The sequence below is a fragment of the Antechinus flavipes genome, chromosome 2, assembly GCF_016432865.1.
Source record: "Antechinus flavipes isolate AdamAnt ecotype Samford, QLD, Australia chromosome 2, AdamAnt_v2, whole genome shotgun sequence".
NCBI classification, from domain to species: Eukaryota; Metazoa; Chordata; class Mammalia; order Dasyuromorphia; family Dasyuridae; genus Antechinus; species Antechinus flavipes.
Genome location: NC_067399.1, coordinates 218441476 through 218462071, shown reverse-complemented (window position 1 = coordinate 218462071; position 20596 = coordinate 218441476). Strand labels below are relative to the sequence as shown.

Below are 20596 nucleotides of genomic sequence, written 5' to 3'. Positions count from 1 at the left end.
TTTTTCCCTTGGAATTTTCAATAACTGAATAAGTCAATTAAATGTGCAACATGTTATTAAAACTAAAAGATCCTTAAAATACAGCTACTGATTTGAAAGCATCTGCATATTCACACATAGAAGTTGGGAAATGGGAGAGTGGTAAAGTAGGGCAACAAAACACACATTAATTTCTAAGTAGAAGTCAAAGATGATCATACTCACCAATATTCTTACCAAATCTTAATGTTAATTAAAACCTACTTGGGTATTTGGATTTTAATAAGGAAAATAGCACTTTCCAGGAGAATTTCACTTCTTCAATTAAAATCAGATGTAAACAAATCGTAAAATATTTGTACCAGATGTATTCAAATTACTATCTTCTGTACATATATGTACTACTTACTATATGTGGTCTGTTATACAAAAACTGACCTGATTTTTTTGTGAGTTTCAGGACTTCTATGCTGCCAGTTAATTTTGCTGAAGCACCTACTGTTTCATCAATCTTCCCATCAAACTGTATATAGATGAGTTGGAAAGTAATAATGGTCCTAAGGCTGCTTGACATTTCAATACAATATATTGCAATCAGAAAAAATAGGAATACTTATTAACCATTATCACACAGCCCAAATTTCCCCAAATATTTTCATTTAGATAAATATTTGATTCTATTCTTATCCTCAGTAAGTTTCATCTATCTTTGTGCTTTTCATTTTTAGCTAAAGAACAGTGATTAACTCTAGCACTACACATTAATTAGTAAAGATCATTAAAATCTAGCTCCAAATTTTTCCCTTTCCTTTAGTAATTTGTTTATTTTCTAAGACATGCCAGTGGCTACCGATTTCAAAGTACTGGGTCACTTCCTAAAATTGTTCATTGCAGAGAATAGGGAAGAAAAGAGAGAAGTATTGAACTTCTGGAAGGGATGTCTGAAGGAGGCAAATTAAATTGTCTACCCCCTAGATACCCAAATCCAGCAAAATCCAGATATCCACATAAAACTGAATAATGGACAAGAAAGCCACTGAGAAATGACAGTAAGTGCTTCAATTCTAGAACTGCACATACATGCATATTAAAAAAAAAAAAAATCAGCCAAGGAAAGAAGCCTTTGCTAATAAAATCAGAGCAAGGATAAATGTGTAGTGTCTGAAGGCAACCAAGTGCTGAAGGCTCCATGGAGAAAGCTTCCAGGCTAACAGAAACACCCCACTTTAAACCAGGATGGATCCTACACAAGAGAAGGCAATGACTGGTATGGGGTACTAAAGTATTTAGATGGGAAAGTCCAATTCTTCAGCACTCTGAGGATACCTGAGGTATCAGGAGAAAACAACAACCACCACAATAACAATCTGGAGTTTGCAAAAGAAGAAATAACTTAAGCTAAGACTCAGAGAAAGAAATTTCTAAAGGACTACATGAAATGAAGCAAAATGTGAAAAGAAAAAAAAAGGAAAGTCCTTGGAAAGAAAATAAATAGTTTAGAAAAGAACATAAGTCTGACCTAAGTAAAGGACTCTCTGAAAATTAGAATAGATGATTTAGAAGTCAATGACTCCATGAGATTATAGAAACTGACCTGGAAAACAGATTGGAAGGACAGATCATTTAACAGATGCTTAACTTCCTAAATACCAAGATTTCAAAGAAAAATTGAGCTTGAATTTTCAAGCTCAGTGATGTTACCCCATAAATATTATTCCCGGAATTCACAAAAGATAACTTTCTTTCTTACAGAACATTTAACTGAAAACTGGTTCCAATCTCTTTCTCCTCCCTCCACCCCCTATACCCTGCTATCTCTCCCTCAAATTCTTAACTGGATAAACTTGTTTCCAGAAGTGGTTAAATCAAACTGACCTAGCTAGAACAGGAAAAAGTCAATTAAAAGGAATGATTGGCTGATTGATAGGGAGAAATAGGGGGAAGGAAGGAAGGTAGGAACAAATTTTCAGTTAATATTCTGTAAGGAAAAAGCATATCTTTTGTGAACTCTGGGAATAATGTTTATGATATACAATCACTTTGATTTTGGGGTGATAGAGAAAAACTATATATTGTGATTTTAGTCAAAAGTCACTCGGTCTGTCTGAATCATCTTTTTTGGGGGAGAGGGGAAGAAGAAAATTGGGGTTAAGTGAGTTGCCCAGGATCATAGAGCTAGGACCAATTACATATTCTCTTGACTCCAGGGCTGCTATTGACTGCATCATTTTGTTGTCCTCGTGCCCTGATTCTCTTCCCATCCTTCCACTAAGCTCCCTCCATTTTTCTTAATGTATACAATGAAATGGTTAGATTCAATGGGAATCTGGTGAATATCTACAGTAATGATAATGGTTCAATATTAAATTGGACCGAGTCATCAGTGGAGTACCCCAAGGATTTGTGCTTGATTGATCCTGTGGTATATAAATTTTTATTAGTTAACTGTAAGGAAAGAAAGCATTTATTAAATGCATACTATGTATTAGGCTACTATGCTAAGCATTTTACAGATACCATCTTATTTGATTCTCACAGCTCTGTGAGGGAGATGCTTTTATATTATCATCATTTTGCAATTTAGGAAAACATAAGTTATTTGCCCAGAACAGCTAAAAGTATGATGCTGGAGATCTTCTTGATTCCAGACGCAACACTTTATGCATTGTGCCACTTCAACGAAAGTGAAAGAGAAAATACTTAGACAGCAATTTGTCAGAAAAACACTTGCAGTTTGTTGGACAAGCTTAATAAGTCAATATGTTGTGTTGGTCAAACAAAACTAATAAAGCATGGCTCTCAGGAAGAAGGCAAAAATCTTCATCAGACTCCACCCTAGTCAAATCACATACAGAATGCTGAATTCAATTCTGGGCAACATAAAGCAGAAAAATTAAAAAATTGATTAAAAAAATTCTTCATGTCACAGTCAGATTCCTCCTTATTCTAAGTCTTCAAGCAAAGGCTAGATGACTTGTTGGGGATGCTGTAGAAGGGATTCTTATAAGTCCCCTTCCAATTCTGAAATTCACTAATTCTGTGTGTGAAGATAAGACTGAAGGAAGTTGATGAGGCCCTGAACTTCAAGTGCTGTGGACTAAAGATGAGTTCCCCTGAGACCAATTACTGGTATAAAAGCAGGTGACAACACTGGCAAAAAAAAGCCTCATTCTGCAGGAAAGGAGTATTTACAGGAATAAATATTCCAATATAATCAGTGACTTTGTGATTTATTGACATGAATATCCCTTTCAATAATACAGATTAACTGATCATTCAACTCTTCTTGTACACATCTTTCCACAAATTAAACATGGGGCCTTCACCCAACTTGCTGAAAGGCCTAATATTCTAGTGCAGTAGTGTTGGAATCTTTACAAACTGCTAACTCATTAGAGTTGATAGATTATTGATCTGATTTTACAAGAAGAAGTTTTGGGCCAGAACCTGAAACAAGATACTAAGTAGAACTAATTAATACAATGCTTGTGTTTACAGCTTTACTCATTGGAATTCACAAGTACGGGACATTCACAAAGTAAACTTTGTAACTTTGTGAATTCACACCTCCCTTGAAGCTCTTAGGGCCAGAGAGCACTATGGGAGAAACCCATAATCTCTCTCTCTCATATCCCACAATTCCTCTCTCTCATATATAAGATACAGACAAAGGCTCTCAGAGAGAATTCAGCCAAATTACACAAAGAGAAGAGCATCAAGTCAGAAGAAGTCACGAGTCAGAGTTGAGCCAGAGCCAGGAGAGAATTACTTTGGAAGGCAAGACAGACAGATTCATCTTTGTGCTGGCTGGAGGCTGAAGAAAGCAGAGGCAGAAGCTGAAGGACAAACCTTTGGATTTGGAGATATTCGGAGGGAGCTCTTGGAACTAAGCAGAGAAATAGGCCTCTAAGAATCTAGCTATCCAGGCCCAAGGAAAGAGACAAGACTTGGAAGGAGAAATAAACATTTGTACTTTTACCAACTGGCTGCATTTGGGGTAATTATTGATCTGAACTGATACTAAGACTGCCGCCAGAAAATCTCCTCGAGAAACCTGCTCTCTCCCCCAGAGAGAACCTTTATCTTACATATTTTAAATTAGAAAAAGATCACCACACAGTAGTAGCAAAATAGTGATGTAAAAACTGAGGTTATCAGTGAAGATTTACTTAAAAACAAACAAAAATCACCTTTGAAAATATTTTCTGCAAATATGCTATATAAAAAGTGACACTGGAAGAAAGCCAAATGAAAGTACTAAACTTAAAAAGTTAGAACACTTGGATTTCAAATCTCAGCTCTTATTAGCTGGGGACACCATGCAGTTTCTTTACTCTTTAGAGATTTGAACTAGATGATTTTTAAGGTCTTTTCTAACTCTTAATATTTAATGATTTAAAATATACTTACCCCATATCGGCTAGTCAATGCCTGATTTACTGTAGCATCTACAGCAGCTAGCTTCACTTTTCCTTTTGTCTGTTCTTTTACTTCTGTGGCTGCAGCTGCCCATTCTGGCTCTAAGCTATAAAAATAAAATATCATTAGATTTCACCTCATCTTCAATGATTAGCAATAATATTTCCTTTTATATTCTCTCTTTTTTTAATTTTACTGAAGCAATTGGGGTTAAGTGACTTGCCCAGGGTCACACAGCTTGGAAGTGTTAAGTATCTGAGACCACATTTGAACTCAGGTCCTTCTGACTTCAAGGCTGGTGCTCTAAAAACTGCATACCCCTATATTCTCTTTTTATACAATTGTGTTATTGTATACACTATTGTATAAAGTCATGAGGCAGACTTTAGAAATGACCCTTTGTAGCCACTTTCTTCTGCAGATAACACCTATTTTCAAAGTTCCCTGGAAAACACACACACACACACACACACACATGCACGCACGCGCGCGCATTAAATGTATTTCTTTTCAAGTTCCATTTTCCATAAATATGTGCCATGCCATTCCCTATATACCTTAGAACCATTTTGCTGGCTAAACATTTTAAAGTCTGATAATAGACTAAATTGTCTACCACTATAGTTATGAAACAAAAAGAGGATTAAAAAACAATTATCAAACTTACTTTTTGCAGTGTCCACACCAAGGGGCATAAAATTCTACCAACCAAACATCATCACTGTCAAGCACATTTTTATCAAAAGTGTCATCTGTCAGTTCAATCACATCCTTCTTGCCTGAACCTTCACTTCGACCCTGTAATTAAAATACATGCAAACCCTTAGTTATAGCTTGGGAATAAGATTTGGGGCAATGAATTCCAAAGACTTGGGATGGAGAGAGCCATCTATATCCAGAAAGAGGACTATGGAAACTGAATGTAGATCACAATATAGTATTTTTACCTTTTTTGTTGCTGTTTTTATCCTTTCTCATCTTACTTTTATTGTGTAGCACAATAAATGTGGAAATGTTTTGCAAGGGTGAATGCTGAAAAATTACCATGCATGTCTTGTAAATAAAAAGCTTTGTTAATACAAATAAATTAATTAATTAAAAAAAAGAAATAGGCACTGGCACTTTAAATAGTTTGTTATAGAAGAGAGTAACTGAGTATGGATCACAACAAAGTATTTTCACTTTTTTTGTATTTGCTTGCATTTTGTTTACTTTCTTATTTTTTCCCCTTTTTGATCTGATTTTTCTTGTGCAGCATAATATTTGGGGAAATATATATAGAACTGAACATGTTTAACATATATTAGATTACTTGTCTTATAGGGGAGGAGGTGGGGAAGAAATTTAGAACACAAGATTTTGTAAGGGTGAATGGTGAAAATTATCCATGTATATATTTTGAAAATAAAAAACTTTAATTAAAAAAAAATGTGGAAATATATTTAGAAGAACTGCACATATTTAACTATATTGGATTACTTGCTATCTAGGGGAGGGATTGGGAGGAAGAAAAATTTGGAACACAGGGTTTTGCAAAGGTGAATGTTGAAAACTATCTTTGCACATATTTTGAAAATAAAAAGCTATTATTAAAAAAAAAAAGGTTTGGGGCAATGAATATAATTCTGTATCTAAACTTAAAAAATGTTTACACACTCCTGGAGGCTTTTGTTTATTTTTTGCAATTCATGTGCAAAATAAGTAAAAATAAAAAGCTTTACCAGTGTAATAAAAACAGAATGGAATATAATTTTTAAATTAAGCGGACATATATTCTCTGCCTTAAAAACGTATACAAACAATACTCTTTCACACATAGGAGTTGAAGCTTTAATACACTCACACTCACTTGGAGCAAATTTGTATCAATCTTTAGTTAAATGAACTGTGGCACATAAATGTAATGAGATAGAATTTCACCTAAGAAATGAGCAATAAGGAATTAAAAAAAAAAAAAAAAAAAAAGAAAAGACCTGGATGAAGTGATGCAAAATGAAACGACTAGGGAAAATAGTGAACAATGACTACAAAAATGTGTCTGAAACAAACAAATGAAATTAAAAGTCTTGAGCATTTATTTTGACTGATCTTGGACTCAGAAGAGATAAGGAAATGTACCTCTAATCTCTGATGGAGGGATGGGAGACTGGATATGGAATATTGAATGTTATTAAACACATATGACATGTAGTACTGCTAAATTTATAAAGTATTAACAAGAGAAGAGTTAGAAAATTATTTTTGCAACAGTGTCAATGCAAGTAGTGTTTTTTGTTTGTTGTGATATGGGAAAACTAACAAGGAATAAGGGGTTGGTTTAGTGAGGGAGGAGATGAAGAGCTACCTGGAAGTGACTGATGTAGAAAGATGTAGATAAGATCAACAAAACTTTTTTTTTAAAGTTACCAAAAATAACTAGAAAGTCTTACAGAACTATATCCACCACTTCTTCCACCAAGGCGTTCCTTTACCAGTTGTCTTAAAGAATTAAGAGCAGCATCTACAATAGCTTCACCAGTTCTACCACCTAAAAGGAAAACAAATGGTTAATGTTTACACACAAAACAAGCAGGAATCCCGACAACTCAAAAATTGACTAGTTGCAAGTCACTAAGTTGCTTTGGAATATAAAAAGTACAGATAGTTCCTATTTTTAAATCATCCTGCTTATTCACTAAATCTTCTGATATAGAAGAAAATATAACAAAACATTTATTCCAAATTCCTTATATTTTAAAAAGAAGGAATTGAGACTCCATCAAGTTCTTAGAAAATCTAGCACTATAACAACTTTCTTGTCTCATAGACTACTATTAGTTCAATCAATGATGTGCATATCTCCTACACTTCCCAATTCCTTTTCTGAAAACAAATGCTTTTTTCAACAATACCAATTAGTTTCCCGTTTTATGTGATTTTATATTTTTAGCTAATTTTTCTGAAGTAGAAAAACTTCAAGATACTAAATTCTTAAAGCTTAGTTTGTTCTGACAAAACAAAAATTATGAATAAAAATAATAATTCTATCTAGTTGCATTGTCTTTTTGTAAAAAGTGCTAAAAAATGTATTTTCTTTCCTGCCTTTTCAAAAGAAAAAGAAAATCACAAGGTCAGAGAAAGAGCCATTTAAATAAAGGTCAAAGACTATAAACAGGCAGCTTCAAAAATTTTATGACATTTTATTTTTCCAGTGATCAAGCATTGATTTTTCCTCCTAATTTTCCCCACCTCTTGAGACCATAACTTCACTGGAGATAAATAGAACTGATGAGGACAAATATGTACAATTAAGCAACAAATTCCCATAAAAAGTCATGTCCCAAAACAGACAAGATTAAGTGCCATCTCCTACAAGGGGACCAGGGATCCTCCATATCACTATAGAAGTTATTAGTCCCCTTTCCACTTCAATTACCTTGTGTATGTTTTGTGCTCATTTGTTTCTAGTCAACAGAACATAAGTTCTTAAAAGGCAGGAAATATTTCAATTCTCAATTGTGCATTTCTTACAGAACGTAGGCACTTAATGTATATATGCATATTTTAGATCTGTCTGTGTGGGTGTCTAAACTGTAAACTAAAATGAACTATCTTTTTATTCATATTCTATTCCTTCTATCCCCAGTAGGGGGAGGAACAAGGTTGTCATAAATTAGTAGAGGGACACAAATACCTTACAAACAATATGACACAAATAACAAAAAAAAAGTAGGAAGCACTCAGCAATCTAAATGCCATGTATTTTTCTGTGATGATGTATTAGTTATTTGAAATCTGGTTTCAGATTTCAAACAAAGATATATAACAAAGCCATAAGAAAGGGAGAAATAGGAAAGTAAATTCTTACCCTGATAATCTTCTGGTCTATTTTTGTTGGAGCTAAAGATTTTAATAGTAGGGAATCCTTGGACTCCATATTGTCCACCTAAGGACTGATGTTTATCTGCATCAACTGCACCAATTTTCACTATATCCTGTTGAAATTCAAATAAAAATTACTTTGTACTCACTTCACAAAGACCTGCTTTTTTTTTCTTGGTTTCCTAGATCAGTTAACAACATGATTTCATTATTTTATCCAAAACCGAATATTTTTCATATATTTCAGAACTGCTTAAATAAAAAAGTTTAAAAACAATTTGTGATATCAGGATTTTAATGGAAGCAAAATTCTGATGCAGAATTAGTACTAAGTAGATTGTGAAGTAATAGGAAACGGATAAACTAACAATAATTAAAGGCAGAATGGAAAACAAAACATAATTCCTAAGGATTCCGCATGGACTTAAGATTTCAATAAATTCAAATTGTACTATTCAAACCAAATTTATAGCTTCTAAGAATGGGTGAAACTTACTTTTAATGCAGTAGCTGCTTTCTTCCATTCTGGTGCTAACCTTTGGCAATGACCACACCTTTATAGGAGAGAAACAGGGTAGAAGGATAGAAAAATCACACAATTAGATTACTTTAATCTCTACTTATAATCACAGAAACAGAGATTGTAAAAAATTTTGGTTAACACTTCAATAAGAAAAATGTTAAATTTTATCTAAATGATTTGAATAAACATCAAAGACCTAGAAATCTGACTAGCAGAGCTGAAACTCCATCTATCTCAGGCTGATATTTTACAAGTGGTAGATTTTGGGTAGAGGGGTGGGGAACAATGAGAGGATTAAACTTTAATTTTAAACAGAAAAATGTTAAGGAATGTTTACCTGTAACACAAGTAATAATTTTAGAAGTTACAAATTTAAAATCAAACCTCAGGCTGGAAATATAACATAAGGTCCGAATCACCTGTGTTCTTCAATCCTAACTTTTTAGTTATTTGCAATCACTGTTGCAAACATAGAAGGTAATACTTTATTGATGGCCACTGAGCAAAACACTAATCTAAAATTTCAACTATCCAAAGCTATCTTGGGATGAGGCTTTTATGTATTGACAAACATACTTTTTCTATACAAATTTAGTCACAATAGGAGTCAGATTTTAACAAAATTATATGTGATTCATATAAACACCTTTGTCCAAATAAGATCACATTATCTCTTAGCTGTTAGATTATCTGTCAACTGTACACATCAAGATGCTATGTAATGTGTGGTTTATCTAAATAGCAAGCCCTTTAATTGGATAGTTATTTAATCTCTATTAACATATGCTTGTTAGCAAAATGGTAAATTATTTTAACAATAGTATTATAAAAGTAGCTTGGCAAAGTGGCTAGTTTTGGACTTAAGTCTTTAGAACCTTTGTATAAATCCCATCCCACAAAGTTAACCCTTAACCCTTTGTGATTCTGGGTAAATCTCTTAACTTTTATTTGCTTCTAGCACTAACACACTTATACAGTAATAAATAATTCCATGAAGGAATTACAAAAGGAAATACAAACAGTTCCTTTAAAAGTGAAATCATAGAGCTTTCTCTATATTTGTGTATTAGTAGGTAACCCATGTACATTATAAATAATTATTAACTATGTTGTTTTAATTCTTTAAATAAAATCACTTCTCATGAAAGAATTTCAATTGATATTTAATAAGAAAGCATTTGCACAAATGGTTTTATCCAGTTAATCTATAGCTAAAAATTTTAATAACAAGAGACCATTAAACTAATTAATCACCCCACCAAGTTTTTAATTATGCAAGTTCATTAAAAAAGCAATTTTTAATGCAGGGGTCCTCAAACTACGGCCCACAGGCCAGATGCAGCAACTGAGGACGTTTATCCCCCTCACCCAGGGCTATGAAATTTCTTTATTTAAAGGCCCACAAAACAAAGTTTTTGTTATTATCTGGTCCTCCAATAGGCTGAGGGACAGTGAAGTGGCCTATTTAAAAGTTTGAGGACTTTGTTTTAATGTTTCCATTGATAAATATTCAAAATTTGGAATTGTATTTTACTTTCAAATTCACTGACATTTACTTTAAAGATTCCTTTACAAAATACATCCCACCCCTCAAAAAGCAGAGTATTACATTAAATAGACTATGTGATTGGTGTTTGTTAGCACAAGCTTTTTTTTTTTTTTTTTTTTTTTCCTTCATCTAGACTGAAGATTTCATTAATGCAGAACACTCCTTGATAAGGAAACTCCCACTATTGCAGGTCAGCAACTGCCCCCAATTTAGAAAATTACCTGGGGATACTGCCATGTTAAATGATTTGCCTATGGCTACATAACATATATCAAAAATGGAATTTTAATAAAGGTCTTTCTAACTTTGAAGCTAGTTCTTGATCCACTATGTTGCTGAGGACAAGCTTTTAATTAAATGTTCTCTATGACTCCCTTTCATGAGATTTTTTGTTCTGGGTAACTCACCATTTTTTATCTAAAATAAAAAGTTCAAGTCCCAGTTACTTTCAACTTACACAAACCACTTATTACATTGAATAAGATAAGAAAAAAAAAAAAGAAGAAAAAGAAGAAGAAGATAAGCAACTAGAAAATATATTTTAGTTAACAATTTGCTTAAGGAAATTTTTAAAATAATTACTAATTCTGTCTTTTTCATAAACATTTGGGCATAATAAATGCAGTTAATTTTTATGCAACAAAGTTTTCAGTTCTGTATGTATCATCACAATTATCTTCCTCTATAAAACATTAATTTTTACTATATATATATATATATATATGTATTTGCAAGGCAATTGAGGATAGGTGATTTGCTCAGGATCATACATAGCTAGTAAGTATTGCCTGAGGCCTAATTTGAAGTCAAGTCCTCCTGACTTCAGGGATAGTACTCTTATCTGATAGGTCAATCTAGCTACCCCTCTTCTTCAATAACTTTAACCATTTTAAGTATTTCCCTCAGTTCCCCCAGTTATCTTTCACTAGCTTCTCCTTAGGCAAGCAATCATAACATCAACATCAATTTTCTTTTTACTATACCAATAATTTTCTCAAGTTTATAGCAATACTTTGATATTAAAGTGCTTACAAAACTTACCACGGAGCATAGAATTCTACAAGCCACAAACTGTTACTTTGAATAACTTCACGGTTGAAATTGGAAGAAGTAAGTTCTATGACATCATCACTAGAGGAATATAGGCCATTCACACCCAAAAAGAAGGCACAGCTTATTAGTCCTAGAACAAAAACATAATCATACCATCAAAAAAGTACAGAGGGATTAGTCTTCTACTTCCCATCTCCTCTGGCAGTCCCTATTCCTCCACCCAGTGTGGCTCCATACAGTTAGAAGATTCCTGCTTGCTTATTTCTAGAATAGCACTGCAAGGAATTTTCATGAACACTGCAAATGGTAATAAACTTTATAGCTACATTATAGTTTAAGTGGGTTCCTAATGGCTATCTTGGGGATCTAACACCACACCACTATTTGTAACAATCTCTATAGCAAAAAGACTTGGACGATAAACTGGCCTCAAAGCCCTTGTACGTCATACGTATTCAGAACCTAGGGTGTCATTGTTGAATAATTTAGTTTGTTTTTATATGTTATCTCATTTGCTCCTCATATCATCCAAATAAGATGAGAAACTCAAAGGCCAGAAAGGTTGTGACACTCAACTAACAGTTGGAAAAGCCAAGTTAAAAATCCAAGTCTTCCATCCCCTGACTCCAGAGTGAGCAAGTAAATAGTACAAATGAAAAGAGGAAAAAGCATAATAAAGATAATGGTAACAATACCTAACATTCTTAAGGGCTTTTAAAGGTTTGCAAAGTATTTTTTTTAATTATAGCTTTTTATTTACAAGTTATAAGCATGGATAATTTTACAGCATTGACAACTGCCAAACCTTTTGTTCCAATTTTTCCCCTCCTTCCCCACAATGGCAGGTTGACCAATACATGTTAAATATGTTAAAGTATAAATTAAATACAATATAAGTATACATGTCCAAACAGTTATTTTTTGCAAAGTATTTTTTTTACAAATTATCTCATTTTTTTCCTAACTCTGAGAGGTAGTTGCTATTATTCCCATTTTACAGATGAGGAAAGGCAGATAGAAGTTGATTTGCCCAAACACAGCAAGTGTCTGAGGCTAAATCTGACGCAAGATTATTTATCCTGTCCCTTCCATTCCTCTAATAACACTCACTCCCTAGACTTAAAACTGCCCTCCTTCCATTTCTCAATAAAAACATTAAGATGCAATAATATGCATCAGTAGTATGAAGATGTAAAGTCTGTCTTCTGGATTTTTGCACCAATATGTATAATATAAAGAAAAAAACAAAGAACTTAGGGGAGGGGGAAGGAGAGAAATCAAGGAAATCTTCGATGAAGGGAGCATTGGCCGAGACTAGAAAGAATTTTGAACAGAAATGAAGTAGCAATATATTATTCCAGCCACTGAAATGAACTGAGAATGAATAGATGTTAAAAGAGACTGAGTGTGGAATTAGAGTAACAGCTAATTTGCCAGTTGACTGCAAATTTGCTAATTTGCAGAGCAAGTAAAGGGTAATGATATAAAACAAGTCTGGAAAGGTGGATGGGGCCAGATATCAGGTCAGCCTTAAACACTATAAAATGAGGCATTTCTATTTCACTCCCGTGGATACTAGAAGATCTTGAGCAGGAGAAGTGAACTAAATATTGTCAGTTGTGCAGAAGACAGATTGGAGAGGGAAGACTAGAAACATGAAGACAAATAGGATAGATATAGAAGCCAATTCTAATGAAAATTTGAATTCTGAGGGTCAGAGAAGAGAAACTGATGCAATTGAGAGACAAGGTTGTGGGGTAAAATCAAAAAGACTTATTTGACAATGTGATAATCAGAAATCAAATGTGAGAAAGAGTTAAGGATAATTCTGAAGACTATATATGGGTGACTAGAAGAATAATGGTACCTTCAAGAAAAACCGGTGAGTTTAGGTGGAAGGAAAATGAGTTCTGCTTCAGACACCCTGAGGCATAGATAACTATAGGACATCCCTAAAGAGAAATATCTGACAAATCAGTTGAAGACCTGTGGCTGGAATCCAATACAATAATTAGCAACAGTTATGTAGATTTGAGAGTCATAAGAATTATTTGAGAGAAGAGAAGATGGTGACTGAGGAAAGTGATCTTTAGAAGGCAAGAGATGATCCCACAGAGGTATAGCCAGATACCAGATAGGAAGAGAACCAAAGAAAAGTGTCATAAAAGGGTTAGTCAACAATATATAAAAACTCCAGAAAAGTCAGTGATTAAGGATTTAAAAGCCATTAGATTAATTTAAAAATTATTTCATTAGAGTGGTGGGATCAGAAATCAGATTAGTAGGGATTGAAGAATAAATGAGGAAGTAGAGATAAGAGAACTAATAATTCTATGACTTTAGTAGTAAAAGGGAAATATATAGGATTAACTTGAAGAAATATGTTAACTGAAGATTTTTAAAGAATGAAGTAAATCTGGATATGTATATTGGCAGCAGAAAAGAGATGGCAAATTAAAGATGATAAATGATCCACAGGATAAATTCTGGGAAATGGGAACTAAGTCCAGAGGGAGCAGGACCTTCTTTCTTCAAGGAAGGAAAAGAAATAGGTAAAGATGTAGTGTGATGATCACGTTATAGCACCCTGGATACCTTAGAATCAGCCGGAGTCAGGATAAGCAAAAGTCCTTGGTCTTTATTCTTGGTCTTTAGAGGTAGGATTGAATTGGACGGACGCAGAATCTCCATGACCTTCTTCCTCCTCCACGGCCAAAGTGACCCTGGCCAGTCTTATTCTACCCCCAGTCTCTCCTACAATTCTCTGTATACACCAATTATCGAGCCAGCACAGAATAGTGAGAAGGGCCATTTTCCAAGTATATGCTTGGTGTATTGTCCAATGGGTAATTAGCCTTAAGTGCTCAGTTGTCCAGACCTCTACAATGTAGAAAGGTTTTGAAGTAGGAAAAAGGAAAAAATTTAAGTTCACTGAATGTGGTCCATATTTCCTTAATAAAGGTATCCTCTTTTAGTTCAATTCAAAGGATATTTTCTTCATGAAACCTGTTTTTCATCTCTTCAAAGCACTTATATAGTACTGTGATCTACCCAACTATGCTGTTTCCCAAAGACTTAATATGTAATATTTATCATCTAGAATTGTGCATACAACCAGAAGCCTGATGTTTACTAAGCCAATGCCTGCATTAGCTTAGAGCTGCGTGTTCCTCTCAAACCATCCCTGAAATATATCACGCTCCTGAGATAAGTATGTGTCAAAGCAAGATGTGCTTTATATATAAATCTCTTTGTACTTCTGTTCTATTTTCAAGCTAGATATAAGCTTAATGATCTACTCTGTGGATTAGAAGCCATGGTGACATAGCCCCATTCAAAGTATATCTCTAGGCTTAAGCAGCTATTAGAAACCTGAGGGTCCCCTCATGGCTCCAAGTCTCAGTAGTACACACTACAATGCATGGAATAGTCTTTTGAAGGTACTTTGCATCCCAGCCTATCTATTTAATGATGGCACTAATGAAATGCTTTCAGGAGAACAGCCATTTTAATACTTAGATGGCATTTTACTAATTCCTCTTTCAAACGAGATTCCCTATATTTGCCATCTTTTTTTGTTTGTTTGTTTGTTTGTTTGTTTGTTTTGTTTTTTTGGCTGAGGCCAAAACTGACTTGGCTAGGATTTATACAGTTAGAAAGTGTCTGAGGTAGGATTTTTGAACTCAGGTCTTCTTGACTTCAGGCCAGCATCAATTCCATTGAGCCATCTAGCTGCCCCAATGCCCTACATTCTTGACAAATAATGAAGTTTACATTAACTTTTAATACCTTTAAACTACACAAGAATCTCTAGCCAAGAATACTATCTGTAAGAAGGGTAGCTGAGCAGCTTATCTATACCTTCTTAAGCAAAAACTGAAATTCGTACCACATTGAACAACGAGACCATTAAGAAAAATAGCAAATGGCTTCTTTTGCTGCTGAACTATACAAAACGTTAGCCATAAGAACCATGGGCAACAGGAAAGGAAACCTCAATAAAGCCATGATCAGCACAGATAAGGCAGGATGAGGACCCTGGAAGCTGAAGCAGTGTTAAAACCAAAGCAGTACTGATGCTCAGTTTCCCAAGTTCTCTAGCCTTTTTTTCTGAGATGCTACTAAAGATCCTAAAGAGTCAATGCTATGACTCTCAAGACCCAAAGGGGAGAAATAAAGCGGAGGCAGAATCTGATCCTGGATCAAAACCTAAGTTAAGGAACTAAAACTGGAAACATGTTAAGATGTACAAAAGGAGAGTTAATTGTAACAATGGCAAATATAAATTCAAAGGAAAAAAAATGGATCTTCTACAAGGATTACATAAATACATAGAAAAAGTAAAATAAAATTTCTGAGGGAAAGAATTGGAAAGAAATAAATAGATTAGAAATTATTATCGTAAACCTTATCCAAGAAATAGAGTCCCTAAAAACTAGAATAGACAGAAATTAATGACTCCATGACACAGCCAAAAATATTAGAACAAAGATCAGGACTGAAAAAAATTAAATGTGAGAAACCTCATATCAAAGACAACTAATAATTTGAGAATCATTAGATTTTTCTGAAAACAATGATAAAAAAGTTTAATCACTGAATTTCAGTTAGTCATAAATTAAAACTATCTAGATCTATTAGAACCAAAAGGGTAAAATGAAGATAGTCAAAAGAAAAAATACTGCAAGATTCAAGAGCAACAGTCAAGATTATATCTTAAGAGTATTACAAAAACAAAAGATAGAAGCTATCAAGAATAAATTGCCCTGTAAAGCTAAGTATAATTCTAAGTGGGGGAAAAAAATGTTGATCTATAATGGAAGAGAGGGCAATTTAGTTACTTAGGGTGAAAAAACCAAAAAGTAATTTTATTTGAGTAATTGGAAAAGGCCATGTGATGGTGGTATTAACATTATTAAGAAAGGAAGAGAAAAAAGGATTAAGTGCACTTCAATATTAATGTTTTCAAATGTAAATAAAGTTTAAAAAAGCAGTATCTGGAAGTGGCTTTTGTTGTAAGAGTTTTAAAGGAGTAAGAATGGAGAATAAAAGGAATCACTAGTGAAGAAAGGTGTGATTTGTCATTTCTCAAAATTGGAGAATATATAAAAATGATGCAAGAGAAGGCAAGCATTAGAATCACCACACTCTTACCCGAAAAAGCAGCGAAGGAAGGTTGAACCCACAGTTTGGTGTAAAAACACAAGGAAACAAACAGGAATAAGGAGGAAGTGGAGTTAAAAAAAAAAAAAAAAAAAAGGAAAAGACCAAGGAAATAGTAATAACCAAGCAAAACAATCTTTCATATGCTGAAGGTGTGGGTAAAATTGGGACAAGATCTAGAACCTAAGAGGATGCCCCATTAATGGCTGAACAAATGATAAATGAATGCAATTTTATTTTATTAAGAAAGACAAAAGGTATTTATAGAACATCCTGGGTATTATGAGCCAACAAAGTTCAGATGTGCAGAACCACAAGAACAAATAACTTAAATACAATGTTGTGAAGAACTGAAAAACTTTAAAAGTATTCATTATCAATGCAAGGACTAACTATGGCTCCCCAAAGGATATGATTTAGGATGTTCTCCACTTCCAGAAAGAGGTGATACTGAAAGTGACAGCCACTATATGGATTCCTTTTGCTTGACCACAGTCAAGACAAAGGTCTGTCTTTTTCTTTTTAATTAGGGAGCCAGGAACTTGGAAACTAGAGAGGGCAGTAAGCCACTGAAGCTTTTTTTTTTTTAAATAAAGGGAGATCTATAACAGGCTAATTCCTAGATCTTAACTTCAGGCCCTCAAATAAAATAATCCCAAATACCTCTATAAAAATAAACATGACAAAACAGGCTAACTTCCAAACTGACCTGTACAACTTTAAAATTTATTTTTCATCCTTGTAGTCCGCTGATGAATGCCATCGGCAATATTTCAATATATAAATGTTTAATGTTAAAATCTATGTAAGCACACATTTTGGCACCTGTAATTTCTATTTCCCTACTATATTCAAGGATGTCATTATGCTGTCTCAGTGAAAGGACAATTCCACATTGCTAATAAAAATGTGCATTCTAAAACCATCCATCTCGTCTTAGGAGATTCTCAAGAAAATTCACTAAATTAATACAGAAATTATCCTCTTCAGTTGAATGGAAAGGGCGTCAGACTTTGAATCAGAGGATCTGAATTTAAATCCAGAATCAGTTACTAAGTAAGTCACTTAACTATGCTGGGTCTCAGTTTCCTGAACTGTAAATGATGGAGTTGGTCTATGATCTCTAAGGTCCCTTCCATCTACATATCAACAAGTATTTATCAATCAATTCTTATGTATTACACAATCTAGGGATACAAAGAAAAAACACCCCTGATGAAAATATGGACAGAATAGCTATCACTCATATTATGTCCCCTGAGAAACTCTCACCCAGCCTTCACTTCAAAGTGACATGGACCCAGAGAGGTAAGAATCTCTAGAACCCAAGACTCCACAAATAGATATACTTCATTTTATACAACACAGGTATCTTTTAAGAACTGGTGGTACCCCCAACCACCTCGTGTGCCCACAAAAATTAAGTGTAAATAAACTGAACCACAACAAATTTTTATTCTATTCCTTTCAATAGGTAAATCCCCCTCCCATACCTAAGTGAGCCTGTCCTAAAAGAAATGTGCTTTCACTTCTCCCTACAAATAAAATGGGTCAGAATATTAAGAATAAAACCGTATTGGGCCAGTCACATTAAAATTAGATGAAATGTAACTAAGCTTTCACCACACCCACCACTTCAATTCCCAGAGTGCCCAAAGTTTTGCCTAGGAAAGGCCCTGTGCAGCCATCATTTCCTCCCTCACAGGAAGAACTTCCTCGACCAGGGTTCTTCATTAGCGAATCCCACCCCTACCCCGCCACCCCCAGCTCGTACACACAAAGCATCTCCCACCCACAGGGAATTTGGTCCCTAATCTGCTCGCAAACAGCACTCCCCAGCCCCGAAGCAGGGGCCGCTAGTTTTCATGGTTCCTCCTTAAGCAATTCTAACTCCTCAAAACGGTTCTCGGTGTTCCTCTCTGACCCCCGCCCCAAGTATTCCAAACTTAAACCCACTAAGGCCCCCTCCCCCACCGAGCACTGGTCCCAAAGCCCTACACTTTTTACTCCCTAACAAAACTCCTCAAGCGGCCCCCACACCGCCGACGAGACCCGCAGCTCGTCCGCCCCACCTCCGGAATCCCCCCCATCCCAGCTCATCCTCACATGCTACTCTTCCCCCTCCTTCCCACCCACAGCGGCATGGTCCAGACTGTCAGGACGGCCAGCCCCGCGCATTCCCCGACCAGAGCTCACCCCCTCCTCTGGTCTCCCTCTAAAGCAAGCCGGGCCAGGCAGACGGCCATTGTAGCCGCGGGGGGCGGAGGATGAAGCCGGCAGTCCGCACGCGCTTTCTCCCTTCCCATCCCCCCCATCGCTCTCCCACCGGTCGTCTCCGCGCGCGCGCGTGCCCGCCCGCCAGCCTTGCGCTTACCGAATCCTAGGCCGGTCATGTTGAGTAGCGCCCCGGGGGCACCGTTGCAATAAAAGCCGCCGCTGCAATACTAGCTCGCCTGCTTCCTCAGCCGCCCGCCCGCTCTCTCGCCTCAATACCCCCACAGGCCGGGCAACCCCTCCCTCTACCCAAGAGGGGCGGGGAGGGAAGCGAGAGAGCAATAGCGGCAGGAGAGGGAGGGAGAGAAAACGCTCGCCAAGCCGTGGCCGCTCCTCATTGGTCCACGGGTTCTTAGCTTATTTAAATAGCCAATGGGAGTCGGCCGGGTAGAAAATCACGTCTTTATAGACATGAGTGGGGGAGGGCACCTAACTTCAGTACCCGGCCTCCCACCTTCTTCTCATCTGGTTCTTGTAGGTTCAAAGACTCTAGCCCGGCTTTTTCCCTCGTCCAAATCCCGCCCCGCCCCGCCCCGCCCCATCCCGTTTGGCTACTCTACTTGGTTCTTGCTGCCTCCTCTTTCTCAACTCTTTAACGTTTATGTTTCTCGCTGCCTTCTATTTAATAATAACAAAGGATGCGAACCATTTTCAGATGATAAAATTAAAGCCATCTATAATAATATGAAAAAATGCTCTTCACTATTGATTAGAGAAATGCAAATTAGAACAACTCTGAGTTAACACCTCACACTCTCAAATTGGTTAAGAAGACAGGGAAACAAGGATAAATGTTGGAGGGGATGTGGGAAAATTGGGACGCTCATTCTGGAGAGCAATTTGGAATTAGCCAAAGGGCTGTCAAGCATATCCTTGTATCCACCAGTGCCACTACTGGATCTGTATCTTAAGGAAATCAAAAAGATTGTGAAAAGGATGCACATGTGCAAAAATGTTTGTAGCAGCTCTTTTTGTGGTAGCGAAGAATTGGAAAAGGAATGGATGCCCATCAGTTGGGGAATGGCTGAACAAGTTGTGGTACACGAAGGTAATGGAATATTATTGTTCTACAAAAAATGATGAACAAGCTTATTTTAGGAAGGCCTGGAAAGATTTACACGAACTGATGCTGAGTGAAACAAACAGAGCCAGAAATATGTTGTTCACGATAACAGCAAGTATGTGTAACTAATAAACTTTGAAAGACTTGGTTCTACTCAGTGGATCAATGATTCTAAGCAATCCCAATAGATTTTGGGCAGAAAATGCCATCTGCATCCAAAAAAAGAATTATGGAGATTGAATGTAAATCAACACATGTTAGGTTCACTTCTTTTTTTTTTTTTTTTTTCTCTCCTATGGTTTTTCCCTTTTTCTTTGATTTTTTTCTCCCAATATGATTTATAAAACAATGTGTATTAAAAAGAAATAATTTTTAAAAAAATTTTAAAAATCACAGCATGGCATTTATGTAGCAACTTAAAGTGTCGTAATGCACTTTACATAAATTATCTCCTATGAAGTTGGTGTTCCTATTCCCATTTTACAGATAAAGAAACAGATTATGTGATTTGCCCAGCTTTTGAATGTCTAAGACAGGACTTGAATTCAGTTCTATCCAGTCCATGTCACCTAGATGTCCTAATGTTTTTTATTAGAATAGAAGTCATCTAATCCAACCTGTACCTAAACATAACTCCCCACTAAAACATATCTCACAAGAAACCATTCAGCCTCTGCTTCTTTACTTCCTGTGTTGCAAACTTAATACCTCA

The 20596-nt window shown here is 35.6% G+C and overlaps 1 protein-coding gene across 1 annotated transcript in view; it reads right to left on the bottom strand.

Moving 5' to 3' along the window:
- Positions 1 to 19123, bottom strand: part of PDIA6 (protein disulfide isomerase family A member 6) — a 28321-nt gene extending 9198 nt beyond the window's left edge. Inside the window, exons 1-7 of the mRNA XM_051976194.1 lie at positions 18922 to 19123; positions 11373 to 11514; positions 8756 to 8813; positions 8246 to 8372; positions 6828 to 6925; positions 5066 to 5196; positions 4390 to 4504 (exon numbers count right to left, since the gene is read on the bottom strand). Of these exons, the coding sequence (XP_051832154.1) occupies positions 4390 to 4504; positions 5066 to 5196; positions 6828 to 6925; positions 8246 to 8372; positions 8756 to 8813; positions 11373 to 11514; positions 18922 to 18940 (690 nt within the window). The 5' untranslated portion in view covers positions 18941 to 19123. The remainder of the gene's footprint in view (positions 1 to 4389; positions 4505 to 5065; positions 5197 to 6827; positions 6926 to 8245; positions 8373 to 8755; positions 8814 to 11372; positions 11515 to 18921) is intronic.
- Positions 19124 to 20596: the final 1473 nt, after the last annotated feature.